This window comes from Staurois parvus, unplaced genomic scaffold (genome assembly GCF_062004578.1).
Source record: "Staurois parvus isolate SC_StPar_1 unplaced genomic scaffold, SC_StPar_1.0 ptg000233l, whole genome shotgun sequence".
Classification (NCBI taxonomy): domain Eukaryota; kingdom Metazoa; phylum Chordata; class Amphibia; order Anura; family Ranidae; genus Staurois; species Staurois parvus.
The window spans coordinates 2,197,433-2,221,512 of NW_028318029.1; the positions used below are offsets into that span (position 1 = coordinate 2,197,433).

The window sequence follows — 24,080 nt, forward strand, 5'->3', positions numbered from 1 at the left end:
TGTGTAAAAAAGCTGTTTGATCCTGGCTTCTCTGCTCTTCCTCTTGTTCAAATGTCCACTTCTTATCTCCTGATGAGACAGACTGAACCATAGTCATTCTGCACATGCTCAGTTTAGTGTGTATTGCTAGAGAGGTGTTTTTGTTTCTTGGGAGAATGCATGTGATCAGCACAAGGCCAATCAGCACTGTCCAGACAGAGGTCAGGGGTTTTGCATCCTCCTAGAGCAGAAAGAAAACTCCTACAAGCTTTATCCAGTGCTATGCTGAACACTGATATAAGTCACAAGACTGCTTTAACTGGTGATGAGAAAGTATTTAGCAGTTTATATTTACTAAAATAATTTCACTTCCATGTTCTGTGTACTGTGGAAGACCAGATATAGTGAATGCAGGATCCTGGGTTTAGTAACAGTTTAACTCCTGATACAGGAGGCCTTTAAAAATGTACTCTCCATTACAAATCGGCCCCTATTGCAGTACACACATTACATATTCTTGCACAAATTAGGGGTATTTTAGGCTAGATTTATACTTTTGCACTGTGCTGTGTTGTGTTCCTGCATGTGATTATTTGCCCCAAGGCCCATGCACCCCAACACAGGCAAAAACCTACTTGACCCTTTTTTCAATGCAGTGCACCACAGCATTTGCCATGTGCTCTGTGTAAGTACATTGGCCTCTACCGTATTGGTGCATTCTGATGCACTGCAATGCACCATGGCATACATGTGCTTTACTACCCATTACTGCAAGTTTGAATGGTGCTTTATTTTAGAACAATGCTAAATAGCTAAAGGTACATTGCATTGCAGTGCACGCACATTAAGACACACTGTCACAGCCATTCAGGTCAAAGTGACAGTGTCCATGAATTAACCCCCTCCACAATGTACTCTAAAGACTCACCTTTTCAGTGATCCCCTGCTGCTCCTACCTCTGGTTTAATTGGTGCAATATACCCAGCGTATACAGAGTACGATGTGATGGTGGGTTTAGTGGCAATTGCTGTGACCAAGCACTGTCACATAGCAGAGAAGATATCATTGCTCCCTCTAGGCTCTGACAATCAGCAACATCAGGTATTTTGGTGGCAACTGCAATGGGGGGTATTAGTAGCAGGGGATCACTGGAAAGGTAGTAGTGGGTCAGGAGGAGCCTTTTTCAGATTGAATGGATAAGACAATGTGTGTTATTTTGTGCATTAATGTGCATGGTGTTAAAGCAGCCCATTCATTTTGAATTGGGTCCAAATGCCACCACTGCAGCTGATTATACACTATTGATGTTTACAGGTCGGCCCCGAATGAGTCATTAATGTCGCAGCAGCGCATGTGCAGAATGAACGAAGGGACCAATACCTCTGCATGCTGGTAAAAATAAGCTCACTGTGAACTGCAAGAAAGCTGAAAATGTATTTAAAAGACATAGGGGTTGATTTACTAAAGGCAAATAGACTGTGCACTTGCACAGGTGCAGCTGCACTCTACAAGTTCAGTTGCTCTGCAGCTTGGTAAATGAGCTAAAGCTTCATGCTACAAAGAATACCCAAACAGGCGCACGGAAAAACATTTGCTGCACATGATTGGATGGTGGAAATAAGCAGAGCTTTACCATAGTTACTAAGCTCTGGAGAAACTGCACTTGCAGAGTGCAAATGCCCAGTCCATTTTCCTTTAGTAAATCAACCCCATAATGTGCACTTTGGTAAAATATAATGATTGTTATTTGTCATAACAATTAAAGAAGCGCTAATAATGAGTTTTGCTGACAAATTTTCAATTTGCCTTGTAAAAAGTGATTTAGAGAACCACTAACTGGTTAATTTTTGTTAAGAAAGGTGTCAGCAGGACCCCCTCCCCCATGCAGGTAGCTCCATCACCTGGCAGGATCTAAAGTTATATTGCTGCAGAAGGTTATGTGACAAGAATCATCCCCCCCCCCCTCCACTTTTAAATAACTGTTCCTATACTTGCTTCTTAGAATAGCATTTGATTGTAGTGTATGGTAATTCGTAACAGCATAGATGGGGTTGGATTCTCATCCTGTAACCCTAAGTAGTGTTAAAGTCAAGACCCCTTTTAAATCCATACAGGCCACATGCCCTGTTCATGCTGCTAAATCCCAAGCCAGAAGGGACTATTAAGCAATTATTCCTGTGATGTAATTGTTTAACTGCAGCTGCTGAGTGCAAATCCTTGTAACAGACAGAATATCTTTGCCCTGTCCTTCTTATTAATTCACATGCATGATGCCAGATAATTAGCTTTATGCTACTGTATGTGTGTAGTGGTCTCCTTCCAGTATACTAGTAGGTGAACATGTTTATGGCAATATATTTTATATGCAGCTCCTGTTATTCTAGGTAACCCTGCTCCTTCTGGTCCAGGATTCTATAGCTAGTTTTAGTTCAGGGCCTGATAACCAGCATAGGCTAGAGCCAGATTAGACTTCCGATGGCCACGTTGGGATCATTAGCGTAAAGGTCCGGTTACATGTCAGATTAGAAACTATTAGGAAAGGACTAAAGTGCAGAGCAGATAAGCAGACTCAGTTCCAATGCCACACCATAGTTCCTGCTGGTGAGAAGCTCTGTTCCAGGATTGTTGGACAACAGTTGGAGGATCCCCCCATGGCTGCAGATCTTGACTTCAGGTCTCCAACACAAAGACATATCCCACATCATCCTCAGGGGCCCCTACAACTGTACTTTTCTGGAACATTAATGGAAGTATCTCTATTGATAACTATATATAAATCTGGGTATAAGTACACAATTCCACCAGAACTCCTATTAGACCTTCTGCTGATAATACCTGTTTGTACATTGGATGTATGTACTGCTATTAATCTCTTCCTATATAAAACTTGTATAATTTCTATACTGGTGTGCATCTATGGTTAATGTTGTATACTGGTTGCGGTAGTTCTTCTCCTCCAAATTACTTTGTAATCCCCTCTGTTCCTGTACTGGGTAGAGGCACTGCCAACCTTCTATATCAAACTCACTTTTCCACTTAAAGCGGAGTTCCACTCACGCTGTAAAAAAATAAAAGTCAGCAGCTACAAAAACTAAAAAACAGCCACTTACCTGTCCCTCGGTCCCGCAGTGTGTCCCCTGCAGCCAGTTTCACCAGCCGTCCTGCATTCCAGGAGGCCGGCATCTTCAGTGTGGGCACCTGGCTGTGATAGCTTGCGGCTTCACAGCCGGGTACCCACTGCGCATGCACGAGCAGCGCTGCGCTTCATGAATGGTCCTGTAGTCTTCTGGGTGTCCAAAAGACTACAGGTGAGGAGGGAGGACACCTTCCGTTTCCAATCGCCTAGGCGATCGGACCGGACGTGGGAGCGGGTACCTGTCAAATTCAGGTCCCCCCCCCCCAAAGGTGCCAATCCTTAATGGGGAGCGGGGGAGCAGTCCTTAAAGCGGAACTTCCCCTTTTGGGTGAAGCTCCGCTTTAACAAAAGTTCTGGTTCTCTTATTTACCTACAGGTTTAGCACAATATCCTGTATGGGGAGTGTCATTTGGCAAACCCCCCTTCCCAAAAGAGGTATACTTTTACATTGGAAAGGACCTTTCCCCTGCTAGTCTTCATCAAATTCAATGCCAAAGGTGAACTGGGGCATGTGAACTGACCATATTTACTCCAAGTACTAACTAGATCCACTAATCTCTAATAAGTATCATTATTTGTAGGCAGATGGCAAATACTGATTGTCAAAGCTTTAGGTGAATATACACTTATCCCTTAAGTAATGCCACATGCAATGATAAAGTAAAAAGTACAGTAACTCATTATTATTACTATACAGGATTCATATAGCACCAACAGTTTACGCAGCGCTTTACAACGTAAGGGCAAACAGTACAATTACAATACAAATGAATACAGGAAGATTCAGAGGGCCCTGCATAACAAGATTTCAATTCACAGTACATTTCTATTTAGTTGCAATGCCTTATATACTGATCCCCAGAAACAATTGAGTACTGACGTGATACTTTTTTTTATTTGCACTAACATACAATTTTAAGGACAAGCTTTTGGGGTATGTCCCCTTCTTCAATGTCCCCTTCTTCAAGGTAGTACTGCTTGGACCTTGAAGAAGGGGACATACCCCGAAAGCTTGTCCTCAAAATTGTATGTTAGTGCAAATAAAAAAAGTATCACGTCAGTACTCAATTGTTTCTGTCGCAAGTGCACTAATACGGCTACAATCACCTCAAGCAATACTGATCCCCTAAATTTTGATTATTTAAATACCTGAGAAACTGTTTTGCTAGTAAATTCTTTTGTCACGCTAAGTTGGAAGCCAGATATATATTTCATATCCAGTAAAGAAATCCGTGAAAATTAATTCTTATTGTTGCTGTACTTCCGAGGGTAAACTGAAGGAAAGACCACTAGAGAGCGCTGTAACACAGTAAGATTTCTCTTATGTCCCAGTTGGCCCAATGACTCCCAGACATTAAAAATATATCCCATTTACAACACAGAGCAAGCTACATAGTGTTAAATTACATGATTATTATTTTTTGACATTTACGGTTATGCTTCATGTACATTATAACTAAAGCTTCAGATTAATTCTTTGCAGCAGCACACAAAATTATATAACTGTTGTACCTGCGTTAATCAGCAGTACTATTATCTATAATAAAATATGAAGTTCACTGTTTGTTCTAGGATGCCTGTTTTATAACAAACTGTCTCTATACCATAGCAGAGTATTGTGCTTCCATTGTGCGTTCTGCTCTATGTAAATAGAAAGAACAATATCAGTTTGCGCTTACTGCAAGCAAACTCACATGTAAACACTATTAATTACGTTAGCAGACATAAAGTAATTTGATAAACACAGCTATCTCATTAAAGTCCCAGGTGAATTCTGAATGGCATATTTAGAAAAAGCGGATCGTTCAACAGAAATAAACAGAAATAAAAGACTGTAATATTTATTTCTCTGCTTGTTCAATTTTGATATCATAAAATCATAAACTGCTCTGTAAAGCTGTATTGGCTACTTACCTAGTAATGCAAACAATGATTTGCTGTTTACCATGGCAAACAGTCGATGGAAGTTATGCTAAGAAAAGCTGATCTGGCATTGGTTTCTGTGGGTTACTGCACCACATTGTCCTTTACAACATTTTAATATGAACATATCATTTGTGATATCAATAAGAGCATCACCAATGACATCTGCTTAGTGTATGGGTGGCAACATAAATGAATAGTAATCACAATGTGATATGCTGTACATCACAATGAGCCATAAACATTAGGTACAATGGCTGATAGTACTTAATGATGTATGCAGGGCAATATAAAGTCAAATAGTTTTCATTGAATAGTGTCCTAAATTGGAATAAACAAATACAATGTGTACCTAATTTTTCTTTAACGTGACTCAATATGTAATATCATTACATTATATAATAATATATATGTGATTCACTTATCCTTCCTGATCTTCATATCTGCAGTCAGTGCTGGGTCAAGGTCATTCAGTGCCCAGGGCAAAGATGCCAAACTGTGCCCCCTCATTCATAATGTGCAAGCTTAGGGGATCCTACACCCAGCAGTCAAAATCACTGCTGCTGGCATTGCTCGTCAACCTTGTAACAGAAGGAAGTCTCCCCAATCTCTGTAGTAAACCATTGTGCCCAGGGCAGCTGCCCCTCCCGCCCACCCATTGTCTTTAGTCACTAAATTACATACTGCAGTGGTAGGAGGGTTTAGTTAAAGGGTGGACAAAATAATAAGACATTTAGGAATCAGTCTGTCCAATCCAGGAGCCAGCAGGATCTTTTTTGGCTCCGTTGACAACAAAAAGAAAACCTCAAAAGTTAGGCGCCAGCTCTAATTTCTAGAGATCATTGGCTACCTGACTCCTGGGATTGTCCAGTCTTCGTGTAATTTGATGATACTCAACTACCAGGTATAAGTTAGATGCTGAAAGTGAAGGGCTGAGCATGCTTTCTGGTCATCCTGTTCTGTACAGGGGTCCATTATATAGGCAGATAGGAAGTCATATGGGAAGTCCTAATGGTATTGATTAAACAGGTGGTTCTGAAGAGGGACCATACATTAATAAGAAGCCTTATTAATATGGGCTTGATGTCTTGCACATAGGCACAGAACCGAAGATTGAAATTTAAGGCTGTGGAGCAAATTTGAAATTGTTTAAAGTGGTACTAAACCCACAACAGTAAACACTCAGAGACAAAATTCAAGGAGCAAATGTCCAGAGTAATTAAAATGTAACAGCAGTCATTTGCTACACCTGGCCTTAGACTGTACTGTAGGCAACTTTAAATACCTGCTCGCTCCTTCACTTTATTTCTAAAGCATCCTAGAAAACACATAGACCTTTATTAATCAATTTGCAACAAGACCTCAAAAAAGCAAGCCCTGGCACACTTTCTTTTACTTCTACACCTCCCTTTTGGCCACTAAATATTGCAGGCAGTCATTATAGAGGCAATCAATATAGAGGTGCAAGGTCCAAGCAGAGCTCAATATTCACAACAGAGGACCCTAGGTTTTAGAGCATTTTAGAATAGGCTGAAACAATGTGCAAGATAGAAGCCAAGGCCAGGTTTACCATGTTTAACATCATTGAAGTTTACTTAAAAGTAGGTCTTTGGCAAAGCTGTGTAACTAATAGCTGATCATATGATGGAAAAATACATAATCAGAGGATCTCTTGCGAAAAGAGAAAACTGCATACCAAAACCATAAGTAGATCCTAGATGTCCCTTCTGAATTTTTATTGATTAATAACACTATCCAGAAGGAGGTGGTGTGAAACTTTTCCTTCAACAGGAAAATTTGTCTGTCCTGATCCTCGTAAAGTATTTCTTGCAGCAGACATGGAAGATTGGGCTGCTACTTTCTTCAATGCAACTGTTATATAGGTTCATGCACTGAGCAAATTGCCTGTGAGGCCTACTGCATTCATTAGTGTTGTTGGCAGATACTGTGGATGTCAGCTATTTAAGTACAAGATTCTGGCAAATCAACTGGCTACATTAACAGGATGTCAAGGACAACTTATAAAAGCATAACTCTGAATGTCAGCCAGCATATGGAAATTTGTTGTATACCTAACTGCTTTCAGCTTTTTATGCAGTTGGTTCTGTATTGTATTGCACTGTTGCCTCAATTGTTTGATAAAGTTCAGTTGATTGCAAGCTATTGAGCATTACTCAGTGACCCCACATTACACTACTATTGTTCTTTGAATGTTTTTACAGTGGGCTTAGTATTGGTTGCATGCAATAGTGACCTTTTGCAAAATGTTGCGCTTTTACTTGTTAACCATTGAATTCTGCATATAATGTACCCTCTCCATCCCCAGTAACCGATTGTTTGCTCATATTCTTAGTCAAAAGGTTTCAGGTGCAGGTGCAAACCTAATTACATTTATGTTTTATCCTAAACTCAGTAAATAATGTCCTTTGACTGAGCTTTGTAAAACTGAATATTCCATGCAACCTTAAACCTTACATATTGTCCATGAACATTATTGTTTAGGTTTAATGCAGAGCTTCCATGCCAAACAGAAGCTCCACTTTTTTGAAAGCCCCCTGCTCCCCAACACAAATGGCTTTAAAACATTTGTAAACAAACTACTTGCCTCATTGATGTCACACATGCCTCCGAAAGTACTGGAGGCTGGAGCTCTGGCAAGTATTTGATGCGAGGGGAAGATGAGGATGTGTAGATAGGCATCTTGTATGTCTACTCATGCCAGAAATGTACCTAGTCTGAGAGAGGCAATGCCAGATCTCCTTGATTCCATCCAGAATTTTGACAAAGACATTTGTTCAATCCAGTATTTGGCAGATGCCCCCAAGTGGTTTAGGGACTCTAAATAGGTATGTATAGAATCTTTGAAACCATTTTTCTGAAGGATTTGGTACAAAGACTCTTTGTGCCTGAAGTTGGTGAAAGGCAATCTTTAAATCTGCATTGTTTTGGTCTGCAGCTGGCACGTTTGAAGACAAAAAGCAACGAGTAGGCAGAGATAGAAATTAAATTTTGTACCCCTTCTGGGATCCAGACTGGCATGAATGCCAACAGAATTCCCACACTCCTTAGAGTGAGGGTGCCCCTTCTTTGTGAGGAGATCTTCTAGGCAGGCTTGGTAGAATTAGGTGTCCAGGGCTTGCAACAAGAGCTTGTAAACCTTGGTTTGAAGTAGATACATGGGGTCTATTTATACCAAATGCAATAGGACTGCATTGGGCAGCTATTCCATTGCAGCCCCACCGCATGTCAAGGCAAAATGCCTTGTCTATCTGCCTGGTTCACCACTATATTGGGGTGGTGTGCAGGAGGTGCACGTTGCAGAAAACTAATTTTTTCAGCACAGCAGAATCCACTACCTCACACCACTTGGCTGGAAATTAAACTGTATGAGATGTCTCAATAACGTTTGTTTAAAAAAAAAAAAAGAAGGAAAACAGTGCGATGCATTGAGATCAGTTGATCATCACTGTGCTGATTTTGGCTGGACCACACCGCACACTAGTTGGTGTGTTGAAATGCAGCGGCTGGTGTGAACATACCCTAAATCTGATTTCTGGTGTGCTATGGGATATGGAAAATAATATAAAGGCAGATTTTAGATGCATCTACTATTTACTATAGTTATTTAAAATACAACATTTTTAATTAGTGTATAACAAGATCAAAAGTCGTTTTAAATTTCCCTGATATTTAGCTTTTATGTGATAAATAATTATCCTGTTTGTCCCATAACATCCAATTAAATTCCTTCTTTGATAAGCAGCTATAATTTTTCAGCACAGATGTACATTTGACAAGGGGTCACTGGCAACAGAGACCATTGCAATCTGCAAAAGCTTTAACCACTTGCCCTTCCTGACCAGGCCTCTTTTTGCTATTCGGCGCTGCACTATTTCAACTGGTGATTGCGCGGTCATGCAATGATGTACCCAAATAAAATTTAAGTCCTTTTTTTCACACAAATAGAGCTTTCTTTCAGTGATATTTTATCACCTGTGTGCTTTTTATTATGCTATAAACAAAAAAAGACAGAAAATTTTGAAAAAAAACTATATTTTTTTACTTTCGGCTATAAAAAATATGTAGAGAACTCAGACATAAATTTAGGCCAAAATGTATTCTGCTACATGTTTTTTGTGCAAAAAAATCCCAACAAGTGTATATTGATTGCTTTGTGTGAAAGTTATAGCGTCTACAAACTATGGTATACATACTGCAATTTCCCCCTTTTTTGTTTTTTTTGTTTTTTACAATTGTGCGATGTTGCAATGCTGTACATAAATTAAATTATGTTCTTTTTTCACACAAATAGAGCTTTCTTTCGGTGGTATTTGATCACCTGTGTGCTTTTTATTTTTTGCGCTATATACAAAAAAAACCCAATATTTTCTAATTTCTGTCATAAAAATATCCAAAAAACTCACATAATAAGCTCACATAATAACACAACATAAACTCACTTGTCATAAATTTAGGCCTAAATGTATTCTGCTACATGTTTTTGGTTGAAAAAAATCCCAATAAGTGTATATTTATTGCTTTGTGTGAACGTTATAGTGTCTACATAATATGGCGTAGATAATTGAATTTACACAGCTTTTACTTTCTGACTGCCTATCACATTTCTTGAGGTGCTAAAATACCAGGACAGTACAAATACCCCCAAATGACCCCTTTTCGGAAAGTAGTCACCGTAAGCTATATGCTGAGAGGCATATTGAGTCCATGGAAGATTTATTTTTTTTCCACAAGTTTTTGGAAAATGACAAAACATTTTTCTTTTTTTAAACAAAGTTGTCATTTAAATGATATATTGCTCACACAAGTCATGGGTATATGTGGACTTACACCCCAAAATACATTCTGCTACTTCTCCCGAGTATGGGGATACCACATGTGTGAGACTTTTTGGGAGCCTAATCACATACAGGAGCCTGACAGGTGCGTAACTTCCTCACTACCTATCACAGTTTTAGAGGCCCTGAAATGCCAGGATAGCACCCCCCCCCCCCCCAATGGGCCCTTTTTGGAAAGTAGACACCCCAAGGAATTTAAAAAGAGGATTGGTAAGTATTTTGCAGATCTCATTTTTTCTCACAAGGTTTTGAAATATAAAAAAAGAAAAGAAAAAATATGTTTTTGTTTTCTTTCTTCATTTTCCAAAAACTTGTGGCAACAAATGAGATCTGCATCATACTCACCATGCTTCTTGTCAAATTCCTTAGGGTGTATTATTTCCAAAAAGGGGTCATTTGGGGGGGGGGGGGTGGTGCTATTCTGGCATTTCATGGCCTACAAAACTGTGATAGGTAGTCAGGAAGTGTAGTGAGGAAATAAAGCCTGGGGGTGCTTATTGGATTTTAGGGCCCTGTACTTGGCTAGACGGCCAAAAATTCTCTCACATGTGGTACCCTATACTCGGGAGAAGTTGCAGATTGTATTGTGGGGAGTAATTCCACATATACCCATGGCATGTGTGAGCAATAGATCATTTAAATGACAATTTTGTGTAAAAAAAAAAAAAAATTTTGTCATTTTCCAAAAACGTGTAAAAAAATAAAATTGTTCTATTGACTCAACATGAATCTCAGCAAATAGTTTGGGGTGTCTACTTTCCAAAAATGGGTTGTTGTTTTTTTGGTAGGGGGGGGCATTAGACATTTATGCCACACATACATATACACTCTTCTAGCCACCTGAAGACCAATACTTTTCTGATACTTTTTGTTCACATGTACAAAATCTGTATTTTTTTTTCTAGGAAATTACTTTGAACCCCCAAACATTATATATTTTTAAAGCAGCCACCCTAGTGAATAAAATGGGTTCTGCAATGTTTTATGTCACATAGTACTCGTGCATTTTTAAAAATACACTTTTTTTTACTTTACGCACAAAAACACAATCTATTGGCCAATTATTTGGTAAGATATAAAAGATGATCGTATGCTGAGTAAATAGATACTAAACATGACATGCTTTAAAACTGCGCATGCCCCGTGCAATGGCGACAAACTGCATACATTTTTAATATCCATAGGCAACGTTTTAAAAGCCTTTAAAAGATACCATTTTAGATTTACCGAGGAGGTCTAGTGCTAGAATTACTGCCCTTAATCTGACATTTGTGGCGATACCTCACATGCATGGTGCAACCGCTGTTTACATACTGTGTATGTGTGTGTATATATATATATATATATATATATATATATATTTATAAATACCTTTTTTTTTTATATATATTTTTTTTTGGTAAGTGATCACATAATATTTGCTCTGAGAGCTGTGGGCAGAGAAACAGCAGTGCACTGAATTTTCATTGAATGGCTGCACATGTCTTATCATTGGAGGATAGGAAGGCTGTCCTCCCAGCACGGCAAAAAACTGACTATGTTGGGATGGGTGAGCTCTGATACCTGGCAGGAGCACCAGACATTTCACACAAAGGAAGCAATACAAAGAGAATAGGATACTTTTTAACACAAGGTACAACAGACACGTATCAGGAATATAAAATGTTTGGATAACCTATTCCTTAAAATGGAGACCAAATAATAACAAAAATGTAATACACAGTTCCATACACTTTTGTTGCAGTTTGAACATTTATATAGAAGAGAACATTAAATGGAACCTTTTTAGGGAGCCAATCCACCAGTTAGGTGGCATTTAAGGGCTTCTTGCTTGCTTTTATTTATCCACCAAACCATATTTATCATATAGGCATTAAATCCAACCTCACAGGTTATTTGGACTCATAATTATAACACAAATCTTTATTCCCTCCTAGATTGTAAGCTCGAAAGAGCAGGGCCCTCGAACCCCTCGTGTATTGTATTGTTACTGTATTGTCTCATGTTCTGTCCCCCACTATAATGTACAGCGCTGAGCAAACCTTTTGGCGCTATATAAATACTGTATAATAATAATAATAATTCTCCTGGCTGTTTGGTCAGTTCCCAGTCTCGGCCTGTTCCCAGCATAGACTGAATCTCCCTCTCCAGCTTCTCACTACTACACTTAGGAGGGTAATATTAACCCCTTGCGAAACAGCAAGAAGACGGGAGTCAGCCAGTCTTCCTGGGTGGGTGGCACATACAGAGTAGGGATAAGGGGTTTGGGGGCAGAATGTGCCGTAAGTGTAGTGTTCATATATGGAGGGGGGCACATTAGAAGCTCCAACTACTTCATTCTCCGGCACCTCACTGACTGGAGGGACTACATTGTCCAAAAAAAAGAATGAGCATTGATAGCTGCCGGAGGGAGGATTATGTTTTCTCCTCCCTCTGACAGAAGCCTGCTGTGGGTGGAAGAGACTTGACCCAGCTGAGAACGCACCTCAGTCTCCCTGCAGAACTGCTGGGGATTGAGGGCAGAGAGCCATTTTCCAGTCACCCCTTGTCATGTGACATATCACAAGCCCAGGAAATAGAGGCTGCCTTTTTCCCCAACTGTCATTGATGCAATGCCATTTTCCTCTTAGCAACAACACCACAGACAAAAGGACATTTCTTCCTTCTAGTGACAACACCCATGCAGGGACATGTTTCCCTTTCGGTGACACCATCGAGATAGGGATATTTTTTTCCCTCCAGTGACACCTCTAAACGCAAGGGCATTTTTTTCTGTCCAGTGAAACCACCTTTACAGGGATATTTTTTTCCTTCCAGTGACACCGCTGATACAAGGACATTTTTTTCTCCTCCAGTGACACCACCAACACATATGTTAGCCCCATATTTGTGCACCAATATTAAATGCTTCAGTTCAATACAGTGTACCAGAACCATTGACACTATTTAAGCACATTTTGGCATGGCATGAGCCACTATTAGCTCAATTTCCTTACCCACGTAAGCACAGTTTGCCACCCTGGACAATAACTGACCTTGTCCCAGCACTGAACACTTACAATCCATCCTGGACTAGGCCCTTAACCAGCTGAGGCTGTCTGTCACATATAAATAACATAGCTATAATCTCCTTCTAGATTCTTTAAAAAAAACTGTCAAGCCCGAATAATGGTAGGATGGACATAATCAAAGTGAAATGATCCTCTAAATACATTTGTGTGAGACACAGAATTCATGCTGTGTGTCCGCTCATCACCAATGCAGTGTATGTAAGGATTCAGCATGAGACCCTCAAGTGCAAGCAGCCATCCATGTCATTTTATAGGAAGACAGTAGCCCCAGGCTGCTAAATTACCCATTTACAAGGAATGTGATACAATCTTCTGGCACATAATCTGTTTTCTGTTTAAAGGGATTTTCCCCTTTTTACACAGCAATATTTCCCAGCAGCAGTTAAAAACATCAACATATGCATCGTCTACACCCTCTATAGAACCAGGATAGAACGCACTAAAAATGGCTATGCCATGTGCCATCCTGTCAGGCATATGTTCTGCAGAGGGCAATGTTATTATCAAAGTAAGCATTTTCCTTGCCATCATGTTAGGTTCAGTCCGTATGTACAGAAATTTAAAAAAAAAAAGGCTACAAATTAATATTTAACCTACTTGCCGGAAATGTAAGATCTTGCTGTCTGCAAAATGAGTCCTGCTGCTCAGCAATGCAGTAAGGTATTATTAAGGCCTCCTGCACACTGGTTTATTGTAAACGCTGTTTCCACTCATAGGGGAAAATCAGAGTTAAAAACTCACCTAAGCTGCATTTTTTTTCAAACCAGTTTAGGCAAGCTTAGCAGTGTTTGGGCATTTATTTATTTGATTAGCCAGATTTTTAATTTATTCTGGCCACTGAAATTAATAAATGCTGAAGTGCTAAAGGTGCCTAGTGCTTAGGCACATTTAGCATTTTTATGCCCAAAAGCTTCTCTTGAATGCGATTCTTCTGCATTCAGGAGAAGGAGCTTTGCCTCTAAATTCTAATGATCCTAAACTCCTCTAAAAGCCTATGTTTGCAGGGACACATAGGCTTTTATGGAGGTGCCTTCATGGGCTTAGGCAGAAAATGCCTGTAGCCCCAAAATCAATCAGGTTAGGAGCAGTAGTGTGCATGAGGCCTAAAGGGGATCTATGGTAACAGCAAACACTTTCATTTAAGAACATCAGCATTGAAATAACATAGTTATAACTGGCAATCCAATATAAGCTTTCTTGAAAAATCTTCTTTCATGTTGTGACTGTTGCCTGTCTGCTGGCCATCTCTTTCCACAACTTTGTGCATTACATGCATCCTTTGCAGCTTCTCTTCTGCTGTTTGCTTTCAACTTCTAAAGACTACATATCCCATGGTACCTTGCTGCCTGCAAGCAGTGATTCCTGTACTGACTCTGCCTCCTGAAACGCCTCCTTTCAGCACCTCTGTCGTTCAAAAAGCAGACTCTGTGAAATGTGTGACACAGCAGTGCCTACTCACAAGGCATGGTGATTACCACAGAAATCAAGAAAGAAAATGTGTGGGGATTTTCATCAAGTTTACAAATTGGAAATTAATATATAATTTTACATTTAGACCATAGATGTGTTTTAATGGATTTTTTGCAGAATCAAACATGATCCTTGCCAATGCAGTAGATGAAACCAAAGTTAAGATTAATGGATTTTCTTAGATCCTTTCCTCAGTGTTTCAGCGTAAAGTGTCATTAAACCCAGATTATGAAAAACTCTCATTACATGCTATATGACAGAGTGTGCATACTCACAAGACCCCTTTATCATTCGTTTTGTGTAGAGTGAAATATACTTTGTTGATACTGCCTTCAGATGTCCCTCCCATCTTCTCTGTGTCCCTACTGATGCCTGGGATTGTGTAGATCAGCTGTTGTCATCTACTGAGCATGCATTGGTTTCCTTCTAAGCTCATCATGGCCTCCTTTTTCTTATCTGTGCTGTCCACACGACACACATGTGGGCGTATTCATTTATACTTCCTCCTCCTCCACATTCTCCTATTGCTAAACACTAAGGGGGCAGGATATAGCATGCCGATTGATTATATTCACTAAAAAACACACAACATTTTTTTTATATAATTTAGTATTTAATATATCAAATGTAATTGATAATACACAGGCTCATACTGGGATCTTTCCCTACATATGCCAAAGAACAGGGAAAAAAAGCATGTGATCACACAACAGTGCTGCAGGAATAACTTGGAGGATTAAAAAAAAATACAGTGGCATGATATATATAATTTATCACTTCACTGCTTCCTATGATACTCAATCTAAATGTACTGTGCAGTTAGCGTATTTCCTGTCTGCTCCTGGCCATAGATTATACTTTTTTTTTTTTTTGTTCAATCAGCAGGTTGAATGAAAAAAATGTGCCAATTACCCCATCAACACACATGATGCTGATGGGGGAATTCTTCCCGCAGTGTTATTGTGTTCTGCCTGTGGGACACCTTCCCCATTGACAATACAATGATCAGTGTTTCCTGCTATAGCCAGTGGCACTGCTTATTTTGGAAAAACACAATAGGCTGGTGGTACACAGTCGATCGATAGATTGACTTGTGTACATCCAGCTCTCCCCTACATGTATTAAAATTAATCTGGCCCCTGCTGAACCAGTCGAAATTTTGATCCATTTATGGCCAGCTTAACCTTGAATCCCACCCAAACCCAGGATATTAGCACCCCCCCCCCCCACACTCCTCATCTAACTAATCACTGTTATAAGAAAAAAAAAATCCTATCCAAATGCCCATTTTAGTTACCTGAAGCCATAGTGACATAGCGATCCTTTTCTATTCTCTTTGCTTCCTAGGATCCCTCCACTACCTGCACAATGTGGACACCTTCTACCTTCTTACAGTGCCAAAGAAGCCCTCATGTAAAGTTATTAGTTTGGCTTATAGAGGAAACTGTGAATGGACTGTGATCCATTACACTGTGGGATGGCTTAGGAAGAGGTGTTTGGAATCAAGACTGAGAAGTAAGGTAGTTGATGCATAATTTCATTTTTGCCTGGATTTGGGCTTTAAGTATATGGCTAACGTTTTACAGAAGAGCAAAACTGCTACATTTACCAGCCAACAGTCCCTTGAAATATATCCAAAACCAGTTTTTCAACTTGGGAATGCTTAGAACCTTTGTCAATTTTTTTTTGTTTTATTTTTATGACATCTGTGTCCCTTTGGCAAAATAATGTGCTTTCACTTTCTGTTCTGCAGACACAACAGTTAGTGAGATGAAATCTGAAGATTTCCCATCTAGTAGGTTTAACCTACCTATCATGTTCAAACTGTAGATACACCTCTTTGAAGTGTATCTAAACTCTAAGGCTCCATTCACATATGTGCATTTTGTAGCTCACAGCTTTAAAACGCTCAACATCCAAAATCTCAGGGTTCGTAAAGGAGACGTTATGGGTTTGCCAAAAAATAAACATAGATACTCACCTGCATGCTGCAGAATCAGTGATGCTGAAGCTGTCCCATGTCGGCTCTAAGACTGAGAACCAAGTGATCACGTCTCCTGATTACTTAGTTCTGTTCAGAGCAGAGAGCATTGACTGTCAATTATCACTCTCTCTTCTGCTCCTGCAGCATTCACTGGAGCACTGGGCTGAGGGGAGGGCGGGTGCTGCTAGGTCTAACTCTCAGATATGCGCCAAAAGGTTGAGCCAGATGTCAATCAGGCAGCTTGGCGAATCCAAACTAAATTGTCAGGATTTTCCCAGAGCCTGGAGCCATGTCAGCTGATAGCAGGCTACAACCTACTGTCAGCTGATTCTAGGTCACAGCAGAGCATAAGTCTACCCCTGTGACCCACAAAAGAAGTATGGCCAAAAATCTTTTGACTATACTTCTCTTTAATTGTGCCTGTTCACACCTGAGTATGGTGTCACTTGAGCTTCAATCTAATAGCTTGAAAAATCAAATGAGCTTTTTTTGAGCTACAAGTTTCAAGCTTCAAGCGTTTTTGGCCCCAGAAGACTTCTATAAGAGTGCCTGAACAACACACGAAGAAACACAGAAAAAAACCACACATACCGTACTGCATTTTTTCCTAGTAAAAAATTATTTAACAATAAATTTAAAAAATGTTCAAGCCTCAGACACCCAGAAATATGCCCATGCAAAAAACCTGCAGAATGGCCAGACACTCAGCGCAAGTGTCAATAAAGCCTTAAACAAAGTACAATATACTGCAGTTTACCAGTCATTAGATGTAATGGCTGCATTAGTTTTCTTTTGTCAGACTTTTTTTCCTTTATTTTCTTTTTGCTGTTCCAGCCAATAACATACTTCCTGTTCTAGGGAAACAACGCTAACTTACATAACGGTGTCCATGGAGGAGCAGCATTGTAAACCTAGACTACTCATGATGTGGACCACAAATACCTCTTCCTGTTATCACCTTTATATAGAATGAATGTATTTTATAGTTCACAGAGAATAGCTTGGAAAGTGGATTCCTGCAATTCCCTGTTATGCGGTACCGCTCTTTTTTTCTGACGAGTCATTGAGCTCCAGCTGTCTAGACAGGACACCAACTCTTCCACCTTCATTCCATATATACAAAATAATCCATCTGACAGTAAAGCTGACCATACATTATACAATTTTCTTATTCAATTTTCATTAGATTTACCTTCAACTATTTAGAACAAGGACCTGCTTGATTACATATAAATTGAAAGTGTTTAGGTTTGACCTCATGTTATATGGTTTTGGTAAATCTAAAGGAAAATTATACAAGACAATTTTAATTAGATTTACCTTCAACTATTTAGAACAAGGGGCTTCCTTATTACATACAAACTGAAAGTGTTTAGGTTTAACCTCATATTTTATGGTTTTGGTAAATCTAAAGGAAAATTGTAGAATGTATGGCCAGCCCTTGTATTTTGATGTCAAGTTGTTGAATAACAAATGACTGGCATTGTGAATCTTTTTACTTTATACATATAGGAAGTACCTACCTTAGGAGGTTAGGTCTAAACAGCTCAGCTGGCTGTCTTCAGTAATGTGTGAATGGGCCCATTAAAAGACACTAGTAAGTGAAGGAGATGCTGAGAGAGCCTGAAGCAGCAGCTGTTTCAGGCAACTGCGCTAATTTTCTGGAAGTAAAGTTCCCTGGGATTAGTTGCCTATGGCTTTATGATCAATTATCCCAGTAGTACACCAGTTTATGGAGATATTTATGGAGTTTAAAACTTTTGAGCAAAGTTCCCAAATGGGACATTTTATTTTGAATGTCAAAGTCAAAAACTCTTCTAGTTAATCAAAATTTTAACATCAACCATTTTAAAAAACGGCCAATGTTCATTTGATTCAGCTTGAATTGCAGGATAGGTATATGTTCATGTAGCTGTCATCTAAAGGGCTCTTTTCACCTCCTGATCAGCACAGTGTATTACAATACTGACCCTTACATCAGCCGATGCCTGTGTATTGATGCTTTAGGATACCCTGTGGGTTCTGCTGGTCTGTATCGGGTGCTGCTATACTAGGCCTGTCTAATGCAGTATTCATATGCTCCCATGGGCTCCCATGAACCTGTAGGTTTATAGGTAGAAATGCTATCCATAGCAGTGTGTGGTACATGTGGCAGGCGCAGCACCCTTTGGTGCCTTGTGCGCTGTGGCATCAGAAAAATTATGCAATTGCTGTTTCTTTGTTTGATTAGACTGACTTTACTCTGTAATTCCTCCAGTGCCGCTCTATGGATGCAGTAGGTTTAAAGAGCACATCGAATACTTTAGTTAACTTCTTTAATAACTTCAATCTTCTTCATATAACACTGCTTACAATGGCTTGTTTTGTTTCATATTACATTGGGTTGATTCATATTACATTGGGTTGATTCGATAGCTTATCTCTATAGATTCGTTAAATTTGTTCTGTATATTTCGATTGATAAATTCACTTGGATTTATAAATTCGTTAGATTACTCTACAGTGACTTGATTCGTAAGTTCGTAAATTCGATAAGTTCGATAAGTTCGTAAGTTCGGTGGAACTACAAGTAAACACATACAACAGTTTTTACATACAGATCTACCTGCATTACTAAACAATAGAGGAACACACAAGTGCATTAAATACCTATTTGGCCTGCTCTGCTTCCATAAAGCTTTTCTGATTGGAACTGTCTCTTTCCTCCTCTGTCTGGTGAGCATGTGTCTCTAGAAAATCCTAGCAGGGAGTTTTACACAGGCATAGATGTGAAACTGGCTGGGATTGGTTAAGGCTCTGTACAGTGTGAAGCTGTCTGTGATTGGCTCATCTTTAACTAACTCTTAAAGGCATATTTTCCTTTTCTGCTTCTGCTAACACAATGAATATAGAAATGTCATATAACAATCAAAGACATAAGTTACAGCAATGATTCTGCTTTTGGCTTTAACATGTGCCCATATACACTGTACTGAGGTTATTGGCAGGTTTGGTATACACATATATGTGAACCATATTAGCAACCTAGGACTGGTCTTAGCTGGCCAGCTACAGTACAAGGTTTGGCATCTTTAGTACAGTGGCACAGTGGGAAGGATTGTAACATTTGGGGTTGCTTAGGAGGCTGATGGGGGCTTATGGATGACAGAAGCATGAAAGTGTATCGGTTCTTTAGAGTCTAGCATATTTTATGCATGTGTTTGTTTTGATGTCTTCAATGTGTTACAATTAGCAACCAATACCAGCTAACCTTTTTTCTGATGGTTAGAAAATCACACAAAATACCATTTCAGCTGCTGTGGGCAACATCTCTATTTTCTGTTTTCTCCATGTTTGAAACCTCAGACGCATAGAAAGCGATGAAGTGATCAGAAAAGCCTACTATACACAGGCTTTTATTTCACTACTTACTGTAACTATTCACCTGACCTTTAAGTACAATTTATTGTGCAGCACATGAAGAAAGACTGAAAGTGACCTACATAATAATGAAAAAATCAACAAGCTCAGCACTGGGGAAACCATGTAAACTCAACACAAGAAAATACTGAATGACAGGAAAAATCATATATTAATATAACAATGCTGTTCACTTAGAGCAGAACTCTAGGCAAGAGGCTTAAAGTGAGTGTAAACCTATTTTTTAAATACCATTTTTGTTATACCTACCTGCTCTGTGCAATGGTTTTGCACAGAGCAGCCCTGATCTTTCTCTTCTTGGGTCACCCACTGGCACTTCTGGCTCCTCCCACTGCTGAGTGCCCCCAGAGCAAGCCTCTTGTCCATTGACACACAGAGCATGGCTTGGCCCCAGTCCCTGCGCTATGTACACTGGCTGTGATTGACAGCAACAGGAGCCAATGGCTCCCACTCCTGCTGCTTTGTCCAGTGAGTAGAGAGAGAGAGAGAGAGAGGCACTGCTCTTGGGCACAGCGATGGATCGAGAGAAATATAGGAGGGGTGGCTGCATAAAAAAGGTTTTTTTTTACCCTAATGTGGAGAATACATTAAGGTGAAAAACCCTTATGCCTTTAGAACCACTTTAATCTGCAATTAAAATATATACTTGTGAGCTGTTTTACCTGCCAGTGTTTTTTGTCCATTTTGTTCAGTCAGTTTTGTGATCCAGAGAGTTATGCCAGGATGTTTGGCCATATTCTAAGTCCAGATATGTCCCAGATTGTGACTGGACAAAGAAGTAGTGGTCACCCGCTGACTTGGTCCTCAATCTTCTATGTTCTCCTATTAGCATTAGTTAGGCAGTACTATATCAGTAGTTCTAGTACTGACCAGTTATACTTACACTATGACAGCAAAAATAAATGTGACTCATGGTTGGGGTAACTGACAGCTCAGTTGTGGACACTTTTTAAAATAAGGGTTATGCTTCTAAATACCCATATTACTTGACAGGCCATTTTCATAGTATTGAGCTGATGCGGACTAAAAAATCATGGCATGAATTCTTGATCCGCTCACCTGCATTTTCCAATACTAGTTAACCGAATCATAGTCTTTCCCACTGATTGTAAAATATATCTGCATAGCATCTTTATTGCAGTGGGTACCTTGAAAACAGTTTTCTTTCTTACTGTATACACATTGTAGTACATACCTTTTTACTGTGCTTATTTTTAAGAGCGGTTTGTTACTTTATTATACACCGAGCCAGTCGTAAAAAAATAATATTTGCAGGTATAGAGCTAAATAAGTGAATTTTCATATTATTTGGAATCAATCCCCAACCATAAAACGTTACTCTTGTGTGTACAGCTGTCAATAATACAGGCCTGAATAGATTAGATACACAGCCCACGGGTAGATTACAAGCAGTTTGCGCATGCTACCTAGGCCACAACATGAGAGACAACAATTGGCACCAATATTTTAGGTAAGTTACTACAAACCCCTTGTCATACCTATATATGTTCTGACATAAAGAAAAAAGTCCTAGAAACTTTGTTAACAAAATACTTCTACAATGGTCTATATCAATAGAGAATTATTACAATCACAATCCACTAACTCCATTAAAGTATAAATAAAGGCAATTTTTTTTGTTTTGGATAGAGTGGAGAGGGATTAAAATGCTTGTCAGTTTTTATTGCTGTCTTGGCCCCCATTAAAGAGATTCATCCTCTCTATTATTCCATTTACCACTATTATTGAAAATTAAAGTAAAAGAAAATACCAAATTTTGGGTTGCTCCGAGAAAGGTAATAGAGGGGAAATCTTCCAGCAGGGACACTAGTTCTGGTGATCTGAGGGCCCTCAAGGAATTCCCCTTAATTTGCAGGGATTTCCTCCCACTTCCAATTTGGCTATGGGACAGGAAATGAAGGGAAATCCCTGCAATGGGACACAGATGGCATAAAAAAATCTGAAAATTTGACAAAATGAAAACACAAGTTTTGCCTATTGTTCTACTTTAAGTTTCTAGAGTAGCATAGAAAAGGAAAACATGCATTTGACTAGTTGTGGATAACACTCATCCTTGGGTATGGAATGATTTCCAGGATGGACTTTGGTATACCATCAAGAGCTGTATAAACACTTTAGGCAAAAAGAACATGTACAGATCTATACATTAGACTTTAAAGCAGGTCAGACAGACTGTTGGGATCAGTGAATCTGAACAATTTCATCAAAGCCATAAAGGCTCTCCACTACCAGAGGCGTGAACCTGCAAAAACAAGAATGACATCCACATTTCTATTGATGCCATATTATAGAATTCATGTTACAAAAGAATTACATAACATTGCTAGATGTACTATAATGTAGAAAGTAATATTTAGAAAATTGCGTTAGAAGAGATGCCATGCTACAAAAAACAAAAGAATGGTAAAAAAAAAAAAAAAAACAGGTTAGGAGAGATGCTTTCTTATGACAAGACAGAAGGGCAATAGCTAGCAGAGGTGCCATGTTACAAAAAACAGATAAATGGCAATACCATACCATATTATAGGTTTTACTCCTTCTGTCATGTGATCATTTTAGTGAAAACAAATGCCAGGATGTACTTTTAGAGGCAGCACACAGTATATGTATAAGCAGGATGTCTTTTCAAACTGGAAACACCATCAAACAAGAGAAACATTTCATTTTTCCTAAACTGTAAGGAGCCTTTTGACTCCCCTCAACATCCTCTGTTCTCCCCTACCATAAATGTAAAGAGGTGGTTAGAAAAAAGGAACAAATTAAGAAAAGGTTTTTAAGTTTTTACAATTTGCAAATGTTATGGTTCAAATCTTGCCCCCCATTCCTGCTGTTCTAGGCTCCGGTGCACAAGTATAATTATGGTAAATTCAAACCTGGATATATATGAATAACATTGTGCATATTGCTAAACTAATGCATACTGAAGATCAACTTACCAATAATATTCCATGAGACTGTTCTACTAAGGGAGTTCATTATGTCCATATGATCCAAACTTGAGCAAAGTTTTTTATTTGTATTTCAAGAATAAGTCAACTTTCTACTTCCTTTATAATCTGTTTTTGTGCATGACTAAAATAAAATCAAGAAAAAAATCTTTATCAATCTAAGTTACTCCTCTTTTATCTCCCTATCTTTAACTGTCATAATAGAAGGATGTGCCTCTATAAATGACAAAGCTCCGTATACTTGTTTCAGAACCACAGAGAAACATTTTGATCAATATCTAAATGCTAAAGATATGGAAATGTCATTATTAAATGGGTCATTTATACAGTACCTCTGGAACTGAATGCCAGTAAGGCCAGAATGAATAATCAACACAAGCATGTCTTTAATCAGACAGAGCCACTTAAATGCATTAAAAGTCACTTAAACATGGTCCCTTCTGTGCAGTTGTAAAACAATAACATACATATGTTTAGTGGAGGGTACAAGGGGGCATGAATATAACAGATAACAGCAGTGTGGCAAACAGTTTCAAAAAGAAGCTCCAAGGAAGAAATGTATTTATTTATTTATTTTTTCATAAAAGATCAGCAAATGCTTGTATAGTAAATTGCTGTATATTATTAGTATTTGATTTAGGAAAAAGAGCCCCCTCGTGACAGATTTATTACTCGTTGATCATGCCAGAGGGTCCAGTATTTTTCTACTTCTTGTAAGAGGTCAAACTGTCTAGCAAAAGTGGCAGTTACAGTTGGGAAGAATATTACTAATTTTATAAGGGTGTATACTTGTGAGCTACTATGGTGTCAAAAAAGTGCTTACAATTAATTAACTATTTTAAATATAGTGGTGCATCAACACATGAAACACATACTCAAAATACTGTGTAAAAATAGACAAATAAAATATTATATGTGTTGCGCTCCTCAAAATATTATTTGGTGATATATAATATAATATATTATAATGTATAATTAAAAATAAATTAAATAAATATAAATAAATGTAATCTCATAATAATATAATGTGAATGAAATTAAAACATACCCAGTGCTATAATTAATATAATTATAAATAACTAAAAATTACGTGTATAAAAATGTAAAAAAATATAATATAATGTGCCACAAATCAAGTAAACAAAGAGAAACCTCTTTGATCAATAATAAATATGTGCAAAGAATTGTTGCATGTGCAAGAAATGCAAATATTGCCCAAGACAGTAAAAATTATATATATAATAAAGTGCAATACTCAATTAAATGTGGAAA

The 24,080-nt window shown here is 38.6% G+C and overlaps 1 protein-coding gene across 2 annotated transcripts in view; it reads right to left on the reverse strand.

Annotated features, from left to right (window-relative positions):
• Nucleotides 1-24,080, reverse strand: part of FGF14 (fibroblast growth factor 14) — a 705,563-nt gene that overhangs the window by 350,200 nt on the left and 331,283 nt on the right. Inside the window, exon 1 of one of the 2 annotated variants that reach the window (XM_089679956.1) lies at nt 22,797-22,905. The exons of the other annotated variant lie outside the window; for it this stretch is intronic. Coding sequence (XP_089536082.1) covers nt 22,797-22,845 — 49 coding nt within the window. The 5' untranslated portion in view covers nt 22,846-22,905. Of the gene's footprint in view, nt 1-22,796; nt 22,906-24,080 lie in introns of those variants that run through there. 2 annotated transcript variants of the gene reach the window in all.